The sequence below is a fragment of the Musca vetustissima genome, unplaced genomic scaffold (genome assembly GCF_032173495.1).
Source record: "Musca vetustissima isolate MV318-11 ecotype Yass unplaced genomic scaffold, APGP_CSIRO_Mvet_v1 utg10798, whole genome shotgun sequence".
NCBI classification, from domain to species: domain Eukaryota; kingdom Metazoa; phylum Arthropoda; class Insecta; order Diptera; family Muscidae; genus Musca; species Musca vetustissima.
In genome coordinates this window covers 109,874-133,343 of record NW_026872440.1, presented here as the reverse complement: position 1 = coordinate 133,343, position 23,470 = coordinate 109,874, and the positions used below count along the sequence as shown (strand labels likewise).

Here is a 23,470-nt window from a genome sequence, read left to right as displayed (position 1 = left end):
TTACATGTGGACTACCCCTAAAAGGGGCGAATATGTATACTTTTTGGGATGGAGGTTTGTTACCATATACGACTACAAAAAACCAAATTACAAAGAATTTGGTTGAAAAACGCGCTCACGAACCCCAAAATACAGAAAATTGAGGGTACCCTTATATATATTTATAATTTATAGTGGAGAGATTTGCTACCTAATAAGAACTCGGCGTACTAAATCACAGTCAATTCGGTCGAAAAATACGATCAGAACCCCCAAAATACGAAAAATATGGGGGTACCCTTATATGGGGACTATCAGAAAAACTGGACCTATATTTATAATTTTTTGTGGAGTAATTTGATAACCAATAAGAACCCAACGTACAAAATTTCAGAGAATTCAGTTATAAAACGAGCTCAAGAACCTCAAAATCCCGAAAATCGGGGGTACCCTTATATGGGGACTAGCCGAAAAAATGAACCTATATTTATAATTTTTAGTAGGGAGATTTGCTACCCAATAAGAACTCAAAGTACCAAATTTCAGCGAATAAAAAATGAAAAACCCCCAAAATACAAAATTGTACCAAACTATTTGACATATTTATAATTTTTTGTGCAAATTCAGTTAAAAACGCGCTAAATAACCTCAAAATACCGAAAATTGGGGGGTACCCTTATATGGGAGCTATGGCTTAACGTGGACCGATTTTTTCCAATTTCAATAGGGTTCGTCCTTGGGCCAAGTAAGTGACCTGTGCCAAATTTCATCCAAATCGGATCATAAATGCGACCTGTACTTTGTTAACAAAAATACATGGACAGACGGACGGGCGGACAGACGGACATGCATAAATCGATTCAGAAAGTGATTCTATGCATATTCTCAAAAGGAACCATGGGTCTATCTCGATTATTTTTGCATGTTACAAACATATGCACAAAGACATAATACCCTGTACCACACTGTGGTGAAGGGTATAAAAACAGTTACCGGAGCAGTATAGTTGGACATGGCCGACCATATGATACCTTACACAACTTCCATGAAAATCTAACATTCTATATTCGGAGCTTGGGCAAGTTGCGTGATATTTTGCACCCTCTTGGCCGATTAGATGCCAACAAATATTTCTAATATTCAGTAGACGAGAGTTGCACTTGTCAGTACGTAAACACCCGTAAATATTTAAGTGTAACTCCCACATATGAGTACATATGACCATAAAGTTGGTATCAATTTAAAGGTCAACCACTCTTCTTGAACACACCACCAACTTCTCGGCCCTATGTCCTTCAGGAGTAAATATATACGCTATAGAATACAAATTTTGTCATTTTTCACACAAAAGTCAGGGTCCATTTGAAATTCGAGATGTTTGGACCATAATTGCGGCCTCTGGAACGACCAGAAAACCCGAAAAAATAAGTATTTGGTCCATTTCATTCCCTAAATATTAACCATCTTTACCAAAAACAATAGGGGTATTCATTGGGCCGAACCCATTCTACATGCAAAATTTCATGATGATTGGTCTATAACTGTGGCCTGTATCATGTTTACAAATTATATTGGACAGACGGACGGACGGACACACATGTCTAGATCGACTCAGCTAGTCGAGATATGACGATCGGTATACTTAATGGTTGGTCTAGGACCAATATTTCGCGGCGTTACAAACTCTTGGGACTGCACAACGCTCTAATACCCTGACAACATAGTTGTGTCAATAAAAATGTTCAGATAAAAGTCCATGGATGATGTTCACCAATTTGAAGTTCCCAGCCCTTTTTTGAATTTTCAGAGAATACATAGTAATCACCTAAATATTTAAGGAATTACGAAGTGTTCGGCCCTGTCACAATTAACGGTGTTTAAAATTGTATATATATTTTGTTGGCCTCCCATGATAGGAGTTATAATAAATGATATCCGGTGAATGATTAGGATCTAATATATAAATTCCACATAATTGCCGTTTATTATATTTGGTATACAATATTTGTTATATTATAAGCAATCATTTTTTAACAATTATTTAAAACAATGAAGCACATCAATGCAAGTAAATTTTATGAAAAAAAAAAAAAAGTATTACAGTATTACGTTGCAACCTTATTTCATATACAATTATTTTCAGCTTCCTCTCTATCGAAAACGAATTTCAATTTTACAATAAATTTTCGAATAAATAATTTCCAATAGAAGCAACAGAAATGCACAAATATAACATGCTACCATTATTTGCCATATAAAAATGAATTCGTCGATGCCCATTGTGCGATGACCTGCATCCGTATTGACATTTTCTATATTTTTAATTTTACCAATTCTTTTCAATTCAATATAACTGAGACGTAGCCAATATTCGTTGAAACCAAATTCATTGGCTCGAATAATGAATTTATTTAACGGTTGTAGGTACAACGAATTCTGAGGCAATACAAAGCCCGTAATGCCCATATTGGGCAGACACATTCTGCTCAAACGAAACAATGGCTTTGAGAAACTCCTCTGCTGGGTACTGTAAATATACCATTGCGCATAATGGACTGGATAGGCGTAGGAGGTGTTGAATGAGGAATGTAGACGCCGATATTTCTCATAGTCAGAGTAAATTTCCAGTCCGGGCAGAAAGCGTTTATAGTTGTATCCGCGACTCTGTTTAATGAAGTCCAAATCATTTTTGAAGATCACAACTTTTAAATTGGCGGCCCGAAGTTCTTGGAAATTTGTGATTGGTACCGTAAGAGGATGTGTGAGAAAGGATTGCAGAATTGCTGAAAATTGCACGGTGACAAGTAGACCTCGTACAAATAGTACGGTATATAATATTTTTAAACTTTTCGTTGCTTGGGGTTGTAGTTTAAACGACCAGCCAAATATTCCCCTAAACACTTTGGTATTCAGAATAAGTTTATCCAAAGTAATTGAGTATTGTTCGTTTCTTTGCAAATGTAAAATTTTCATACCCAGCTCTAGGATAATAGACAACACCAACATCAATAATATGAAACTTAGAAAAAAATGTAGATTCATCGAACGGTATATAAATTCCTTATAGCTATGCGGCTTCTCGATCGGCACCATAATACACCAGGGTCTGACTTCATACGAGTGAGACATTATCCTTGAACTATTAGCGTGGAGTGCTGGAACCAATGCTGCTGGTATATCGAAGCGATCAGCTTGGGCCAAATCGAATATGTTTTGATAGAATACCGGTTTATCCTCCTGCAGGAACAGAGGCCATGACAGGGAGCCGTTGATTTGCTGGGCAAATGCTTCGAGAAAACTCACCACATAACCCTTCATTACAACCTGCCCATATTGATTGCGATGTAAAGCTGATCGAGGTATCATTTGATCGGGATATGTTCGAATTTTATGACCATACAAATTTGCCATTTTATTGGGAAAGAATTCAACATTGTTGCCAACATCATGACCAAAGCTTTTCGTAACCACTTCGAATTCAGGAAACATTTCGAATGCGTAGAATACTGGATCTTCATAGAAATTTCCCAGCAAAACGATGACATTAATTATTTTCTGTTTGGAGCATGCCTTAAACATGTGCCACACAACGATGCTGGCAAAAGCCTGAGACATATGTTCCGCCAATAGAATAATGCGATTTTGTAGCTTATATTGTAAAACCCGCGATAAAAAGCTAACATATCTGTCCTCATCCCCATATTGCCAATAGATGAAAATCAAAAAGTTTTTATTCAATTTAAGGCAGCCATTACAAAATTGACGTACGAAGGTTTGAATTAGCACCGACTTTCCCATATTTTTCTGTAAGACTTCAGGAACCAATACATCCTTAATGGTAAATTCACGTCCAATGAGAATACAGTTATCAAATCGATTCTCTCGATCCACTTTGTAGAATAGTTGTTTTAATTGAAATCTTATTTCATGCTTATGCACGTCCTCGTTTTGTAATTTTCTAATTATTACATTATTGGGTTTGATGGATTGAATGAATAGCAGAAAGATTAGAATTTTGAAAAATATCATGTTTAGAAAATGCTGCCTAAATAAAGGTTGTCGATAAACTGTAAGGAAAATTTAAAGTGAAATTTTATTTATGTGTAGCCAAATAATTTCTTTCTGATACGCTATGGCTGCTTAATGGAAATCATTATGGCATTAATGATATCAAATGCATTTCCTTTTAGCGTTCAATTAATAGCATTATGTTTTTTCCTTGTTCTTTGATTTTACTTTTTTTTCAAATAAATATTTCAGATTACATTTGTTGTACCCTACACATATATGTTCACTATGCGTATAATTCTAGACCGAATTAGGTGAATCTATCTAATTATATCCGTTTGTCAAAGTAGAGGCCATAAGCTATTACCATGAGTAGGTAAAAATTTAGGGCATCTAATGGACCAAACACTTTAAAGAAATAGAGTCAATAGAAATATCCGGACAGATCATTTTTTGAATGACCACTTTATGGAAAAAGGGTACAAAAAGTTTGACCCGATTGGACTTCAGAAATTTTAATTTGTTTTCTTTTTTTTCAGTTATAATTTTGTGGCATTTTATATGAGCAAGGGTATCTAGCCAATGAGTACGCCATAAAAAGGGCCACATGAACCAAGATGTCTGTGTGAAAAAATGACCAACTAATAAATATAAATAATCGGAAAAGTTATATATGAAATTGCAGTTGTTGTCCTTTAAATACGATGTTGTCGGGGTCTAGTTTAAAACATTAATATAAATATTTAATCCCAGTTAGTTGTTTTTATAAAAAAAAAACAACTATTTATTTGTGGGGAATGTATGACATTGTCCGCTGAGGCGTAAGGCAGGGAATACTTCGGATCTCGCCACTGATCCTCATCATTTCCCTTATTTTTTTGTGATTTTTTCCCCAGAAGCTATTTATTGCTTCGTTTAAAAACAACTTTTCATACCTAAATATCTCATGTAACAAATCGAAGTACTTACGTTACCAGCGATACCACCTCAATGAAAGGGTCGTTGGTGCGTGACTTCGTGGCTACAAATCAATTGCAGACAACTACAATACATTTGCAACTGCTATGTGTCGTCACTTTGTGACGAAAGCACATAACGTTGTAGTTGGTATTGCTATTTATTATACCTTCCACCATAGTATCGAAATATTCATTTCCGACCCTATAAAGTATATATATTCTTGATCAAGGTAAAATTCTAAGACGATTTGGCCAAGTCCGTCCGTCTGTTGTAATAACTCTAGCGTCTAAACGAATTAAGATAGGGTGCTGGAATTTTGCATAGGTTTGCCTGCAGGCAGGTCAAGTTCGAAGATGGGCTTTATCGGTCCACGTTTAGGCATAGCTCCCATATAACAGTACCCCACAATTTTCGGTATTTTGGGGTTCTTGAGCGCGTTTTTTAAACCGAATACGCTGAAATTTAGTACATTGAGTAACAAACTAAAAATATAGGTCCACTTTTTCTGGAAGCCCCCATATAACGGTACCTCCTAATTTTCAGTATTTTTGGGGGTTTTGATCGTATTTTTCCAATGAATTGCCTGTAATTTAGTATTTTGGTACAGGGTATTATGTCTTTGTGCATATGTTTGTAACAGGCAAAAGGAATCGATATAGACCCATGGTTCCTTTTGAGAATATGCATAGAATAATCACTTTCTGAGTCGATTTATACATGTGCGTCCGTCTGTCTGTCCGTCCGTCTGTTGATGTTAAATTGAAAACAAAGTACAGGTCGCATTTATAATCCGATTTGGATGAAATTTGACACAGCTCATTTATTTGTCACAAGGACAAACGCTATTGAAATTGGGAAAAATCGGTTCAGATTTAGATATAGCTCCCATATATATTTTCGTCCGATTTAAGGTAAACGATGCACCAAAGTCCCTCAAAAATTACTTGATTTGCACGAATTTTGGCATAGCGTATTGAATTAAGTCTAGAATGACGTGCGCTAAGTTTCGTGATATTCAGTTCCTATTAAGATATAACTCCCATATATAGTTTCGTCCGATTTTAGGTAAATGGTGCACCAAAGTCCCTATATATCTTTCGATTTGCACGAAATTTGATATAGCCTACTGAATTAGGTCTAGAGTGATGTGTGCTAAGTTTCGTGAACATCGGTTTAGATTTAGATATAGCTCCCATATATAGTTTCGCCCGATTTTAGGTAAATGGTGTACGAAAGTCCCTATATATCTTTCGATTTCTAGAATGATGTGTGCTAAGTTTCGTGAAAATCGGTTGAGATTTAGATATAGTTCCCATATATAGTTTCGCCCGATTTTAGGTAAATGGTGCACCAAAGTCCCTGTATATCCTTCGATATCCTGTATATCCTTTCGAAATAAGGCAAATAAGGAATTAAGTGTAGAATGATGTGTACAACTCCTTATATATTTTCGTCCGATTTTAAGTAAATTGTGTACTAAAGATCCATAGCTAGGCCGATTGACACAACGTACTGAAGTTAATATAGATTAATATTTGGCAAGTTTGCTTGAAATCGCTTCAGATATAGATATATCGTAGCTTCCATATATAGTTTCGACTTATTTATGTTAATTGTACACCAAATACTCAATGGGTGTCTGGTTGAGATTAAATTTTAAACAGTGCAGCATACCGAATAGCGTGTGTCAAGTTTAATTTAAATCGATTTAATTAAATCTGTCCCACTGTGCGCAAACGACTCTAAACATGCCCAAATGAATTGAAATTTATCATAGGTTCCAGAAAGACATAAAAATCTCATATTTAAGTTCGTTCAAATTCATGTCAAAATTCCTTCAAAAAGGCGACGTCTTTTCGGATACATATGTAGAATATACCCAAAGTGGTGAAGTGTATCATATAGTCGGCCCAGTCCGACTTTACTACTTTCCTTACTGGTTTATTTACATTAAAATATTTATCTGATTTGTTCCACGTTTTGGGTTTGGTTCTAAGGCTCTATTGTATCGAGATAAAATTTAGAACGTGAGGTTCAATAATGAACTATATATGAACTATAACCCATTTAGGCCTAGACCCTGTGTGGGAGGTACCAGAAGGAGTGAATCCATATTTCCCATCGTCGAAGTTGTACTAAGTTTGGAAGAAGTAATAAGATGAGCATAGTTAGGATGACATCAAAATGTTCTTATACCGATTTGGTCCAAAGAAACATTGGGTCCAGAACAAATATTTCGATGAAGCAAATTTTCACCGTGTCAGTGGGTATACACCCTCATTAGCCATGGGTTTGCAGAAATGTCGGTATATGTCCACTTTTTGGTGTTGAAAAATAAATCAAGATAGTGTTCGGAGTTATCTGTCCATGTTTTGTCATTTAACGAAATCACGCAATATTCTGCATTTTGAGGATTATTGGCATGTATATACACCATATTGTCTATAATTATGTATTTCTGGATATTATTTGGTAGTATATCTTTCTACTAAAACGCATAAATATTGGTCAATTTGAGTTTAGCTCAATCATAGCGGTACCTCTCAATTGGATTTTTAAATTGGATTCTCATAGGTTTGCAAATATCTCCAATATCATAGAATATCGTTCTCCGACGTTCAGCGAAATTGGATCTAATTTGATATTTTCGGTTTTCATTAGGTCTCAAATCTTCCTACCAATAATTATCAATACCAGCCCAAGTTTTGGTATAGATCTCATATTACGACAACCCAAATTTTTATTGTTTTGAAGATTTCTGACATTAAGATAACCATCGATTTCAGGCATTTTGAATGATCATATATATAGGAACTTTGGTGCACCGTTTATACAAAATTGGACGAAAATATATATGCAGGGATGATGCGTGTGATCGACTGTCAAAAGGTTGTAAACGTCGAAAACTTCGGTTTCTTGTATACAATGTAATACGTAGTAAACGTCATTTATTTGAATATTATTACCGTATACAGTTATTTCCAAGAATATATAGGGGAGAGGGGGCACCTTTGAACGTGGGGCACTTTTGAACAGCGCTCTTAAAATCTCGGCTAAGAATTTTTCCGACCCGCAACGAAATTTTTTTATATGCCAATCTTGTTCTTTATCTGCGTAAACCATTTTGGCTAGCTTTTTCAGCTGTCCACAAAATGTACATGGGTGACTATGTTTTCGCACTGCAATTGTAAACCTTTAATTTTTTGGTTGTAAGGGCGCAGGAAGAATTCAGTGATATTTTTCTTTCGTTAAATATTTTTTTTTACATTCCAACAATTATTTCAAACATAACTAATATATTTTCTTTCATATATATTTCCTACAAAAAACGTTATTATAAATTGCCGTAAAATACCACAGGTGGGGCACCTTTGAACATACCCAGTAAACTCCATTAAAAAACGGAGTTTTTAACTTATGGCTTCGATTTCTCAAAAATTTCAAATGGGCTAATAAAATTACGAAATTAGCTGTATTTTTCACCATATACATTTTTGTTTTTATGTCATTTTATATTTTAATAAATTTTGATCAGAATCAGTTTTGAACACTTTGACTTCCTTCATTAAAACAGTAATAAAATATGTATATCAAGCTTAAAGTATGTCATAAGTATATTCATTTTAAAGGTTACATATGTAGCTATTAGTTAAAACTTATAAGAAACGAACAATTATAAAATATTATTTTTATGAGGCTTGAAAAAAAGTGTTCAAAGGTGCCCACCTCTCCACTATATTATAAACCAGTGAGCGGAGCAGTATAGTCGGACGGGGCCGACCATACGATACCCTACACAACTACCACGAACTCTAACTTTCTGAGGATGTTTATTCCGAGTCTGAGTAATATTTCGTGATATTTGCCCCCTCTTGTCCGATTAGAGGTTAACAACACCTCTTTCTTACTTTTTTCGAATATTCAGTACAGTCCTTCTAATTACTTGTCCAGATTACCTTCACGGTGGGTTGTGTTGTGATTTTCGGATTATACTCTACTCGAAAACACACAAAAATTATGTTTTTCGTCCATTTCATCCAAAAATTTTAATCTGATCATCGCCGAAAATTGTAGGCGTTGTTCTTGACTATAACTGGAACTTCATGAAAAATTTCAAAGCCATCAGCGCGATATTTCTCCCTCCAATATGGTAATGGGTTACTAAATAATATCTGAATACGTAAGCACCTGTAAATATTTGACTGTAACTCCCACATCTGAGTAGATACATCACTATATTTGGTATCAATTTAAAGGCCAACCACTCCTCTTGGATATGCTATCAACTCCTGGGGTCTACATCCTCCAGGAGTAAATATATATGCCATAGAATACAAATTTTGTCATTTTTCACACAAAAGTCAGGGTCCATTTGACCCGCTAAATATTGACCGATCTTTATCAAAACATGCATGCTTATTCTCTGGCCCGATCCCCTTCTCCATGCAAAAATTCGCGGTGTTTGGGCCATAATTGCGGCCTCTGGAGCGACCAGAAAAACCGATAAAAATAATGTTTTTGGTCCATTTCATCCCCTAAATATTAACCGATCTTTTCCAAAAACAATAGGGGTCTTCATTGGCCAGAACCCATCCTACATGCAAAATTTCGTGAAGATTGGTCCATAACTGTGGCCTGTATCGTGTTTACAAATTATAATGGACAGACGGACGGACGGACGGACGGACGGACACACATGTCTAGATCGACTCAGCTAGTCGAGATATGACGATCGGTATACTTAAAGGTGGGTCTAGGACCAATATTTCGCGGCGTTACAAACATTTGGGGCTGCACAAAGCTATAATACCCTGACAACATAGTTGTGTAGGGTATAAAAATCAAAAACTTTTTTAGAATAAAATTTTGAAATTTTTTATGGAACTGAGTAAACATACGTAATTTCCAAATTGATTAATGGAAATAGCTATTATCAAAAACCTAATAGTTTTGGGTGGATTTCCGACGTTTCTGACGTATGTACTTTAAGTCGAAAATGTATGTCATTTACGTCACTATTTCTGACTGCCTATCTCTGTATATATGGGAGCTATATCTAAATCTTAACCGATTTTTACGAAACTTAACACACATAATTTTAAACATTATACAGTATGCCAAATTTCGAATTCTGTCATCAGAATTATTTTTTATTATTGTAAAACAGAAAATAGGAAATAATTTAAAATGATTTTTTCCGTCGATTTTGCATTTGGTTTTCTTGATATTGGACTTTTATTTTTCAAAAAGAATGTAGTGTATCTCCCGCATGCAAGGATACAGCGATGCCAAATTTTGTTCATATCCTATTTATAGTATAGTTGCATTAAATTTGAGAACAGAAAATTACGGACAAAAATTCTGGGTTAGATTGAACGAAAATGTATATGGGAGCTATATCTAAATCTGAACCGATTTTCACGAAACCTAGGACACATCATTCCGGACTCAATTCAGAACGATGGCCCAAATGTTGTGCAAATCGAACGATATGTAGATCCTTTTTTGCACCATTTACTTCAAATCGGACGAAAATATATATGGGAGCTATATCTAAATCTAAAATGATTTTCCCAAATTTTAATTGGGTCCGTCCTAGGGCCAAACAAATGAGCTGTACCAAATTTCATCCCCAGAGTATGCATTGTAAAAGAAAAAACACTCCAAAAAATAAAACACAATTCTGATATTTCACCATTTTAAATTATTTTCAGATCTTAGTCAAATTGGTATTAATTTGTCAGAGGATAACATTTTTTTTAATATTGTGTATATAATTTGAACTTTAAGGGGACCCCCCCATTCTCGGTGTAGAATGTTCCTACAAAATTTCAAGTGAAAATCTTAAGAACTCTTGAAGATATACCCGATTTATTGTGTTGTCATCTAGTGACGGCAAGAGTGATTCTCAAACTTTAAACGCATTTTTCTCAAAACGAATTTCGGGCACGATAACTCAAAAACTAATAATCCAATCGGTTTCAAATTTTGACACGTTTCTCTGGGAGTGTGTAGCTCTCGTATTAACTAAGATAAAGCCAATCGGTGAAGATCTTCCTTATTTTTTAACTTAGTTTGTGGTCAAAAATAGGCGATTTTCCAAAAAAAAAATTCAAAGCTCCGCCGTTTTGTTAATTGTTGTGCGAAGTCAATAATCCTAGTTCATACGAGAGTCAGACATGTCCTCTTTCTAACACCGTTGGAATTTTCGGATTCCGATGTTCCAGTGAGGAGTTATCATGCCCGCCATCGAAAATATGGACTTTTCTTTGAACACAAAAAACAACAACAACAAATTTTGGTAAATTATTTTTCTTCCTTTTTAAATCTTCAAATATATATGTGCCAAGTTACAAACCTTAACAACCATTCGTATTCATTTACCAGCCCATTTAAAATCTTAATAATAAAGAACCAAAAAGGGGGGGGTTCCCTTAATAAAGCTGTTTTATTACTTTGTCCCCCATTTTAGACATTTCGAAGGTTTTCATGTTCTCAGAAATTTAAACAACTCCTTCGAAAATACGGGAGAAGATTCTTATTCTATTCGAACAATGAACACCAACAAATTCGACGTAAGCCAAAATATCTCACAAATAATTTATTCTCCATAGTTTTTGAATTCACCCAATGCCAAAATCATTTTTGGAAAATGTGAGTTCATTTTTTGCCATCTAAACATTTAAACATCATTAAAGGTAGATTATATTCGCCAGCCAGCTTATCCTTTTTTGCACCGGGTTTTAATTTTATTTAATTATCAATGATTTCCTGCTGGTACTCTGTCGAATGTTTATTAAATCCCTATTATTTCGTTTTATTTTTCTAAAATAAAAAATCCTACCTTATTGCCATTATCATAAATTTTTAGGTAGTTATCGTGGTAACAACTGCCCAAATAGAATTGGAGGAAACCTTTGGCATGGCATTTCTTGTGTCCCTTTTTTGGTTTCTCTTAATTTCCCCGGATCACAATGGAATTAAAAAGGATTTCCGCTTGGAGATAAGTTCAAATTATTACACCTGCGTCAACAACTGTTTTCGCTTTTTTCTTCGTTTCATTTTTGTCTTTGTTATTTTAAAGCGAAACTTTTGTTTTATGCCTCTTATCGTGAATGGTTGATAGGGAAATGAAACCAAAGTTTTTTTTTTTTGGCTGTCGTTTCTTTTGTTTCCTTTGCTGGTGTTGTTGTTGTGAATTTTTGTTTTTGTTTGGTTGTGTAGGGTGAAATCATAAAGGACATCTTAATGTATGGTTTATTTATGTGTGTGTGTGCGCGTGAGCGTAGAAGGGCCATTATAAGGTTTTGTGTTTTTGTCGGCTAGCATTTGGAGATTGTCTAAAATGATGTCATTTTTAGAATTTTACAACTTTCGTTAACATTTAGCAAGAGACTAATAAAATAGAAGAGTTTATAACTGTGTTTTTGTTACTTTTTTTGTCGAAGGTGCCATAAAGTTATATTTACGTTGAGTGCCCGTACCTAAATAAATTAAAATTAGTTTAAAGCATGTGCCCAAATGTAATAGTATTAATTTGGGGAACTTAAATCAACATATTTAGGGAGCTATATCTAAATAAAACCCGATTGGATTTGAACGCATCAATTAGGTACGTTTTTGCACAGTTTGGTGTTAATCTAATAATCCTTGAGAGTTTGGTACACCATTTACCTAAATTTAAACCGATTTAAAGAAAACTTGACACACGATAGTCTACACTAAATGCGGCACGCACGTGGAGTAAATTTTGAACCAACGTGAAATCGGATAAAAATTTATGTAGAAATTATACCTATATCTGAATCGATTTTCACCAAATTCTATAAATCGGATAGTTATTCTAGGAATATTCTCAAACGCTTACGATTATCTGGACCTACAATGTGCCTTAATAAATTATAAATGGTATATATTGGTCCAAGTTTTAACGTGGCCTCTATAAAACCAGTAAGGAAAGTAGTAAATCGGACTGGGCCGACTATATAATAACCTTCACCACTTTTTGTATATTCTACATATCTATCCTAAAAGACGTCGCCTTTCTGAAGGAAATGAGATATAGAATAGCTTCCATATGTAATTTGGACTTATTCATGTTAATTGTACACCAAATAATCAATGGGTGTCTGATTGAGATTAAATTTTAAACAGTGCAGCATACCGAATAGCGTGTGTCAAATTTGCTTAAATCGATTTACCTATGAATTTGGCATAGGTTGCAGAATGACATGTGAGGGATTGGAGTTAGTCGGTTTATATATAGATAAAAATCACATATTTAAGGAAATGAAAATGAACAAACTTAAATTATCTATATATAAACCGACTAACTCCAATCCCTCACATGTCATTCTGCAACCTATGCCAAATTCATAGGTAAATCGATTTAAGCAAATTTGACACACGCTATTCGGTATGCTGCACTGTTTAAAAATTAATCTCAATCAGACACCCATTGATTATTTGGTGTACAATTAACATTAATAAGTCCAAATTACATATGGAAGCTATTCTATATCTATATCTGAACCGATTTCCAGAAAACTTGATAGAGATTAATTTTAGTGCACCATCGGACGAAAATACATATAGGAGAAGTACACATCATTCTAGACTTAGTTCAGTACGCTATACCGATTACCTTAAATCGCAAGAACATATGGTAGATACAGTGGTGGTCACAGAATTAAAACATTTACTGTTCTCAATCATTTTTTGATCAGCCCTCGATTCGTTTGAAGTATTTTTGAAAATTTTTTAATTCAGAACACTTCGATATACTGCACTCAAGAGATTTAGTGTGAAAATGGAAAATTTTTTCATGCAATTTTTCCATAAATAACGGTTTTTATGAAAATACATCGACTTTGAAGTGGCCATATAATTAAAACATTGTGTGATTTTTTACTTGACTGCATTTTTTGAAAATATTTTTTAAAAAAGTTCTTTAATTTAGTTAAATTATGTAAACTAAGCACCGATAAAATCATTTACTGATAAAAATTTTTGAAAAAATCTGTAAAATCTATCAAAATTGCCAAAAATGTGTTCAGTACACCTTACATTCAGAAAATAACCCTTATTATAGAAAATAAAGGTTCGAATGCACCAGAAATTGCTAGAATTAGTAGAAAACAATAAATAATTCTCAAAATAAATAAATATTTGAAATAAAAACTCAAAAAAATGGGAATTAACTTAAAGGAACGATTCAACTTCGATAGCCTTTATTGAAGAAGGCCGGAATATTTTTGCAGTATGTGAGGAAATATCGATTGATATTGGCATTTATTATATCAAATCGATTGTTCGAGTAGTACAGAATATATTTCATCAAAAAAATTATCAGTCACAATAGAACGAACAGAGATCAACACCTATGTTGACGAGAAAACGTTTCTGGTACACAGCAGCATGTTTAATGGTTAACTCTTGACCCTTAAAATCTATTGAACATGACAATATTTTTCCAAAATAATATTTTTTGAATAGAATAATGCCCATTTAATCTATTTTAGCCTAAAAGAAAGAACAATTTTACAATTTGACAAATATTTAAAGTCTTGAGTTGAGCATCAAAAATGCTGCTGTGTGGCAGAAACTTTTACTCGTCAACATATGCGTTGATCTCTGTTCTTTCTGTTGTGACTGGTATATTTTTTGATAAAATATATTCTGTACTACTCGAACAATCGATTTGATATAATAAATGCCAATATCAATCGATATTTCCTCACATACTGCAAAAATATTCCGGCCTTCTTCAATAAAGGCTATCGAAGTTGAATCGTTCCTTTAAGTTAATTCCCATTTTTTTGAGTTATTATTTCAAATATTTATTTATTTTGAGAATTATTTATTGTTTTCTACTAATTCTAGCAATTTCTGGTGCATTCGGACCTTTATTTTCTATAATAAAGGTTATTTTCTGAATGTAAGGTGTACTGAACACATTTTTGGCATTTTTGATAGATTTTACAGATTTTTTCAAAAATTTTTATCAGTAAATGATTTTATCGGTGCTTAGTTTACATAATTTAACTAAATTAAAGAGCTTTTTTAAAAAATATTTTCCAAAAATGCTGTCATGTAAAAAATCACACAATGTTTTAATTATATGGCCACTTCAAAGTCGATGTATTTTCATAAAAACCGTTATTTATGGAAAAATTGCATGAAATAATTTTCCATTTTCACACTAAATCTCTTGAGTGCAGTATATCGAAGTGTTCTGAATTAAAAAATTTTCAAAAATACTTCCAACGAATCGAGGGCTGATCAAAAAATGTTTACCACAGTAAATGTTTTAATTCTGTGACCACCACTGTATATCTGAATCTGAACGGATTTTCAGGAAACTTATCACAAGTCATTCTAGACTTTATTCAATATGCTATGCAAAAATTCGTGCAAATCGAACGATTTTCAGGAGCTTTGGTGCACCATTTACCTAAAATCGGGCGAAACTATATATAGGAGCTATATCTAAATCTGAACCGATTTTCAGGAAACTTAGCACACATCATTCTAGACTTAATTCAATACGCTATTAGAAAATTCGTGCAAGTCGAATGATTTTCAGGGACTTTGGTGCAGCATTTACCTAAAATCGGCGAAAAAATATATAAGAGCTATATCTAAATCTGAACCGATTTTCAGGAAACTTAGCACACGTTATTCTAGACTTAATTCAATACGCTATGCCAAACTTCGTCCAAATCTAACGATTTCGGGGGCTTTGGTGCACCATTTACCTAAAATCGGGCGAAACTATATATGGGAGCTATATCTAAATCTCAACCAATTTTCATTCTAGGCTTAATTCAGTGGGCTATACTAAATTTCGTGCAAATCGAAAGATATATAGGGACATTGATACACTATTTACATTAAATCGGACGAAAATATATATGGGAGCTATATCTAAATCTGAACCGATTTTTCCCAATTTCAATAGGGTTCGTCCTTGGACCATACAAATGAGATGTGCCAAATTTCATCCAATTCGGATCATAAATGCGACCTGTACTGTGTTTACAATTTAACATAGACAGCCAGGTGGACGGACTTAGAAAGTGATTCTATGCATATTCTCAAAAGTCACCATGTGTCTATCTCGTTTCCTTTTGCCTTTTACAAACATACGCACAAAGATATAATACCATGTACCACAGTGTGGTGAAAGGTATAAATATACCGAGAAATTAAATTTTGCACAAAACCCTCACATGATACCCCATTTTAATGGCTCTGCGTCATTTTTGGTATGATTATTGACCTTACCGCATTTTCCCACTATTTCGTATATAATTTTCGATATGTTTCGACATAGCTCTCATATACAAGTCCTGTCCCATTTTCGGTACTTAGAAGGCTTTTACCGTATTTTCCCACTGAAGCGACTGCAGAAATTGTTTAAAATCGTTGACTATGTCGAAACAATTTTCGAAGTGTTTTAGGTTTACTCATATTTTCTCACCGAAGAGGCTCTAGTTTAGCTTTCCGTATTCCTGTGGATGAAAAAAATGTAAAAAGTTGGATATTGGCTCCCTTTTTTGACATACGAGGGCGTCTCGGAAACTTTTTAGCCTATCAATGAAAGAGAATAGTTAGTTTTTCAAAAATATATTTTTTTTTTTTGAATATGGTCTCCTGAAACTTTAATACACGTAGTTCAACGCTTTTCTAGCAATTCTATCCCTTGATACAAGTGTATTGCATCTTCATTTGACGTAAAACTCTTGCCAGCAAGGATTTTTTAGATTTGGGAACAAGTAAAATTCGCTGGGGTGGTCAGGCAACTCGCACTTTAATCGTTGATTTTTATTCCCTTCTTTGGAGCACTTCCTCCAGCATCAGTCCATTGTTTGGATTGTTCTTTTGATTCTGGAGTATAGTGGCGGGTCCATGTCTCATCAACAGTCATGATCATTCTTATGCGTTTTTGATCGACTTAACAGTCGACCAATGTGGCACCCATCTTGCAGGAAGCTTTTTCATCTGTAGTTCTTCATGCAAAATTAAATGGAACCGATCAATTGAGATGTCCATGATATTAGCATATCATGTACTTTGGCTACAATTTCTGTTGTTGTTGCTGCTTTTGGTTCATATTCACTGCTTGTACGATCACGTTTAAAATCAGCAACCCAATTTTTTACTGTTGCATATGAAGGAGCACGTTCACCTAACACATTCATCATATCATTATGAATTTCTTGTCCCGATAAATCTTTTTTAAGTAAATATTTAATGACAACATGCATTTATAATTTTTCTGTTTACAGGTCGATACAAAATTCAACATGTTTTCTAACAGAGATGGAAGTTTTTTTTTATAATTCCGCATTTCCCCATTGACGTGGCCCAAATAAATATTGAAAATTTTGGTTTTTTTGTGGGGGAGATACCTGAAAGAGTGAACCAATGGATCTGCGAACTTCGTCTAAGCTTGTTAAAGATAATACATTTTTGCAAAGTTTTTTTTTCCAATCAGATAGTCCATTCGCCTGACATTATAAAATGTTGACCATTTGTCGGTGAGGTACAAGAAGAATGGACTAATATTCCCAATCTTCGAAGATGCACTAAGTTTGGAAGAAATATAAGTATGTGCAAATTTTCGAGAGTTATCGTGCACATTTGTAAATCGACTCCAAGTTGTCGATGAGATGAGACACATTTTTGCTGTATAAAAGTGTATACACCCTCATTAGCCATAAGGCTGAGGGTATAATAAGTGTACTATTTTCAAATTTCATGTGGGAATTGTTGTATAATTTTGAGGTTAGAAGGTCATTGTGGAAATTCGTACTATAAGCATACGAAATGTTGTGAATAATACTAAAACAATTTGTGTTTTGAGTAGGAACCATGATATTGATTTTGATAATTTCATCTTGAAATATACGAACATGTTCTAAAAGTAGTGCATTTGGTATTGAGTAGGCGTATATAGGTATAATCTTTAAATTCGATAAGAAAAGAAAATTATAGTTAATGGTTTTGGGTGGTGTTAAACAATGTTGTGGGTAAAGTATCAGAAGGTACGGCCAGATGGATTCCACATTTGTTATTGATTTAGTTATGGTAAAAACCTACAAAGCCTGGATAGTTATCGTACGCACCAGAAATACCTAGGGACTAAGATTCTCATCGACAAATAGTTTGAAGAAAAATGTCATATTCTCTGCGAATCCGAAATAGTAAATTGCATCTATTTTATGTGCAAAGACATAGGGAAGAAGCGAATTGTCTGCCTTCTTCTGTAATGCGATTTTTTACCTTTGGAAACCATATTGCTCTATCTTCGATCGATGGTGGGGTATTACTCTCAAAATTCAGGAGTTGTATCTCCAAAACTGGAGCTTGTAAATGCTCTTTTACAAATTCAACAGAACAATTATTACTTTAAAGGGGAACTGTGCCAAAAAGTTGGACCCATATTGAACATTTTCTGAAATTGCAGACAACCTATATTCTGGAAATGAGAAAGAAATTACAACCAATATAAGCAAAAAATAATCTTAAATATGAATACAATCTGTCGGAACCCAAAAAGGGCCAAACAATTGTCATTTGCTCCTCTGTTGACGGAATATTATTGGCCTTCTGTAGACCGTAGATATTTTTTAAGTCTTCTATCGACTTTCTGTAGTATTTCCAGGGATACAATATATGTTGTTGAACTTACAGGTCGCATTTATGATCCGAATTGGATGAAATTTGGCACAGCTCATTTGTTTGGTCCAAGGACGAACCTCATTGAAATTGGGGAAAAAATCGGTTCAGATTTAGATATAGCTCTCATATATATTTTCGTCCGATTTAAGGTAATTGGTGCACCAAAGTTTCTATATATTTTTTGATTTGCACAAAATTTGGCAAACTTTGCACATATCATTCGTGACCTTAATGAATAAGGTCACGAATGATATGTGCAAAGTTTCGCGAAAATCGGTTCAGATTTAGATATAGCTCCCATATATATTTTCGTCCGATTTAAAGTAAATGGTGCACCAAAGTCCCTATATATCTTTCGATTTGTACAAAATTTGGCACAACGTACTAAATTAAGTCTAGAATGATATGTGCAAAGTTTCGTGAAAATCGGTTCAGATTTAGATATAGCTCACATATATAGCTTCGCCCGATTTTAGGTAAATAGTCCGATTTAATGTTAATTGTGTACCAAAGTTCCTATACATCTTTCTATTTGCACGAAATTTTGGCACAGCGTACTAAAATAACTATAGAATGATGTTCAATCGGTTCAGATTTAGATATAGCTCCCATATATAGCTTCGCCCGATTTTAGGTATATAGTCCACTAAAGTCCCTGGAAATCTTTTGATGTGCACGAAATTTGGCACAGAGTTATGAATAACATCGAGAATAATGTCCGCCAAGTTTCGTGAAAATCGGTTCAGATTTACATATAGCTCCCATATGTATTTTCATCCGATTTGAGGTAATTGGTGCACCAAAGACCCTATATATCTTTCGATTTGCATGGATTTTGGTATAGGGTACTGAATTAAGTCTAGAATGATGTTGCTAAGCTTCGTGAAAAAATTCATAGCTAGGCCGATTGACACATCGTACTGATGTCTGGCAAGTTTCCCATTGAAATCGGTTCAGATATAGAGATATAACAAAACGCGTCGTCTGTTAGGATACATATGTAAACCAGTGAGCGGAGCAGTATAGTCGGACGGGGCCGACCATACGATACCCTACACAACTACCACGGAACTCAAATTTTCTGCGGATGTTTATTTCGAGACTGGGCAATATTTCGTGATATTTGCACCATCTTGCCCGATTAGAGGTAAACAGCACCTCTTCCTCACACTGACATATTTTCCGAATATTACGAGTATTCAGTACTGCTATTGTCCAGATTCCTTTCACCGTGGGTTGTGTTGTGATGTTCGGCTTTCATTTGAGGTCTATAGATCAATTCGAAAATAACACAAAAAATAAGTTTTCGGTCCACTTCATTCCAAAATTATTATCTGATCATCACCGAAAATTATAGGCGTTGTCCTTGACTATAACAGGAACCTCATGGAACATTTCAAAGCGATCAGCGCTATAGTTCCGCTCTCCAGAGTGATAATGGGTTACTAAATAATATACGAATACGGAGATACCTGTAAATATTTAGGTGTAACTCCCACATCCGACCACATACAACAATATAATTGGTCTTAATTTAAAGGTCAACCACTCCTCTTAGATATAATATTAACTTTTCGGGTATATGTCCTTCAGGGGTAAATATATACGCCATAGAATACAAATTTTGTCATTTTTCACACAAAAGTCAGGGTCCATTTGACCCGCTAAATATTGACCAATCTTTCTCCAAACAGGCATTCTTATTCTTTGGCCCGATCCGCTTCTCCATGCAAAATTTCACGATGTTCGGACCATTGATGCGGCCTCTGGAGCGACCAGAAAAACCGACAAAAATTTAGTATTTGGTCCATTTCATCCCCTAAATATTAACCGATCTTTCCCAAAAACAATAGGGGTCTTCATTGGCCAGAACCCATCCTGCATGCAAAATTTCGTGAAGATTGGTCCATAACTGTGGCCTGTATCGTGTTTACAAATTATAATGGACAGACGGACGGACGGACGGACACACATGTCTAGATCGACTCAGCTAGTCGAGATATGACGATCGGTATACTTAAAGGTGGGTCTAGGACCAATATTTCGCGGCGTTACAAACTTTTGGAGCTGCACAAAGCTATAATACCCTGACAACATAGTTGTGTAGGGTATAAATATACCCAAAGTGGTGAAGGGTATCATATAGTCGGCCCAGTCCGACTTTACTACTTTCCTTACTGGTTTTTATTAAAAATGTTTACTTTTTATTGTTATTTAAACTTAATAACAATATAAATGTGAAATATCAATAATCCGCTGTATAATTTGTTTTGTATAATTTGTAATTAAAAGAAAATAAATTAAAGTTTAAAAATATGGCAACCTACAATATGGCATGTGAAACAGCTGTTCATTGTTTTGATCTATTTTGGCGCAACAACTACAATAGATTACAAATAAAAGAACATTTTTATGGTGGCAAAAACACAACGAATAATGGAAAGAAATTTGCGATTGAATTAATTAATTCACTTTATTATTACACTACATAATTGTGTGCCTTTTTATTTAATTTCGATATTTATCTCCCCAAATTCTCAAAGTGGGCTGTTATGTTATGATTTGCTCCTACACCTTTATTTCTTCCTTCAAATCCGGCACACGATAATTTTGAAAAAAAAAATATTTTTTGTTTTTTCATAATTCTTATTTAAGTTTTTCAGTGTTATGCGGCTCACCAGACAAATTTGGTTTTTCCACAATTTTTTTCTTGAGAGACAGATCCACACCCAAAATGTCTGCTATTCGCCTCCAAAATGCATCAAACTCGACGTAAACATTCCTTATTACCTTCATACATTCCTTGGCAATACTTGGTTCAGCATGCATCGTTGTCAATAGGATTTCCAATGACATTTTATTGGTTGTTTTCAAGTTAAAAATTTGCTTACGATTATTTATAATATTCTAAATCTTCATAGAATAAGTATTGTGTAAATATTTTTCATAAAAATAGTTATTACTTATGTTTTTGTAGTCAACTCCCTTTAAATTTATTAGCGAAAAATTTCGCACAAAATTTCATCTCATTCTCCTACTCCCTGTAATTCAGAATACCTAATTTTTCCCCAAAGTGGATATTTTCGCTTTCGAACTTTATTCAGAATAAGCCGAAGGGGAAGAGCGAGTAAATTCACATGGAATTGACATCCAGAATAAGGCTGATAGTTTCGTCCGATTTTATGTGAATGATGCACCAAACTCCTAATGTTTGTCTGATTGGAACAAAACTCTGCACAGAGTACTGAATTAGGTGCAGACTGATGTCTGCGAAGTTTTGCTAAAATCGATTCAGATTTAGGCATAGCTCCCATATAGTTTCGTCCGATTTTTTGTGAATGATACACCAAACTCCCAATATTTGTCCGATTGAGTAAACTTTTGCATAGGAAAAAATGATGCGTGATAAGGTTTGTTGAAATCGGTTAAGATTTTGATATATGTCTTATATATATATACATATATATATATATATATTTTCGTTCGATTTTATGTAAATGGTGCAACGAAGGGTCTATGCTTGTTCGATTTACACGAAATTTGGCAGAGGGTATTAAATTTAATATGGAATTATAACAAAAAACAAATGGTGTATGTAACGGTTACTCAATTAGGTCCATGTGTTTATATAGCTCCCATACATAGTTTGACTCGATTTCATAAAAATGGTACACCAAAGAATCCAAGTCTGTCCGTTTGACATGCAATTTTTCATTGATTTCAGAATTGTATGTGTTTGGGGTTTTTATGGTATCTATGGTCCTCCAAAGATTCTTAGACCGTTCTATCTACAGAATATTGCAGATATTAACATGTCTGGCATGTACCCAAAGGGGTGAAGGGTATCATATAGTCGGCCCCATCCGACTTTTGAACTTTTCTTGCTGGTTTTTTATACAATCCACTCCTGCTTTAGGTCCTAAAATATATTTTTAATCAATCCACTTCTATTTTAGGTCATAGAAAAAATATTTTTTTAACAATTCCACATCTGGCCCTTTAAAGACATTTTTTAGTCAAGAAAAAATAGTTTTAAAAAAACCACCCATTGGTCCTTTAATTTTTTAACAATTCGCTTATGATTTAGGTCCTAGAAAACATATTTTTTTAAAAATCTCCGCCTTGGTCCTCGAAAAATTTTTGTTAATAAATCCCCGCCTTGGTACTTAAAATAAAATTTTCTAGTTCCTAGAAAAAAATATTTTTGAATAAATCCCCGCCTTGGTACTTAAAATATAATTTTCTAGGTCCTAGAAAATATATTTTAAAATAAATGCACGCCTTGGTCTTTGGACTCACAAGTTTTTTATGTCCAACAACAATTTTTTCTAAGAAATCCATGTCTTAGTCCTTTAAAAAATATTTTTTAGTAAATTCACAACTTGGTCCTTGAAAGAAATAATATTTATTTTTATCAATCCCCGACGGTATTTGGTCCTTGAAAAAAATATATATTTTTTTTATATCCACGCCTAGTTTTGGAAATTGAAAAAAATCAGCAATCCTCGCCCGACTTTGGCCCTTCAAATATATTTGCAATTTAAGGCCCTTTAATTTTTTTTTTGTTAACAGTCCACTTATGTTTTAGGTCCTAAAAAATATTTTTTATAAATCTCCGCCTTGGTCCTTAAACAAAATGTTTTCAATCAATCCACTCCTTTTTAAAGTCTTCGAAAAAATATTTTTGAATAAATCCCCTCCTTGGTACTTAAAAAAATTTGTTAATGAATGGACTCCTGTTCTAGGTCCTAGAAAAAAATATGTTAAATATATACACGCCTGGTCCTTGGACTCAAAAGTTTTTTATATCCTAGAAAGCTTTATGCCCACGTCTTGG

General features: G+C 34.1%; 1 protein-coding gene across 1 annotated transcript; it reads right to left on the bottom strand.

Moving 5' to 3' along the window:
• Positions 1-2,309: 2,309 nt before the first annotated feature.
• On the bottom strand, positions 2,310-4,008 carry LOC133338369 (uncharacterized; the record flags this gene model as incomplete). Its single annotated transcript, XM_061546580.1, has 1 exon — positions 2,310-4,008. A coding segment is annotated over exon 1 (1,699 nt), but the record flags the coding sequence as incomplete, so codon positions are not given.
• Between the last annotated feature and the right edge of the window lie 19,462 nt (positions 4,009-23,470).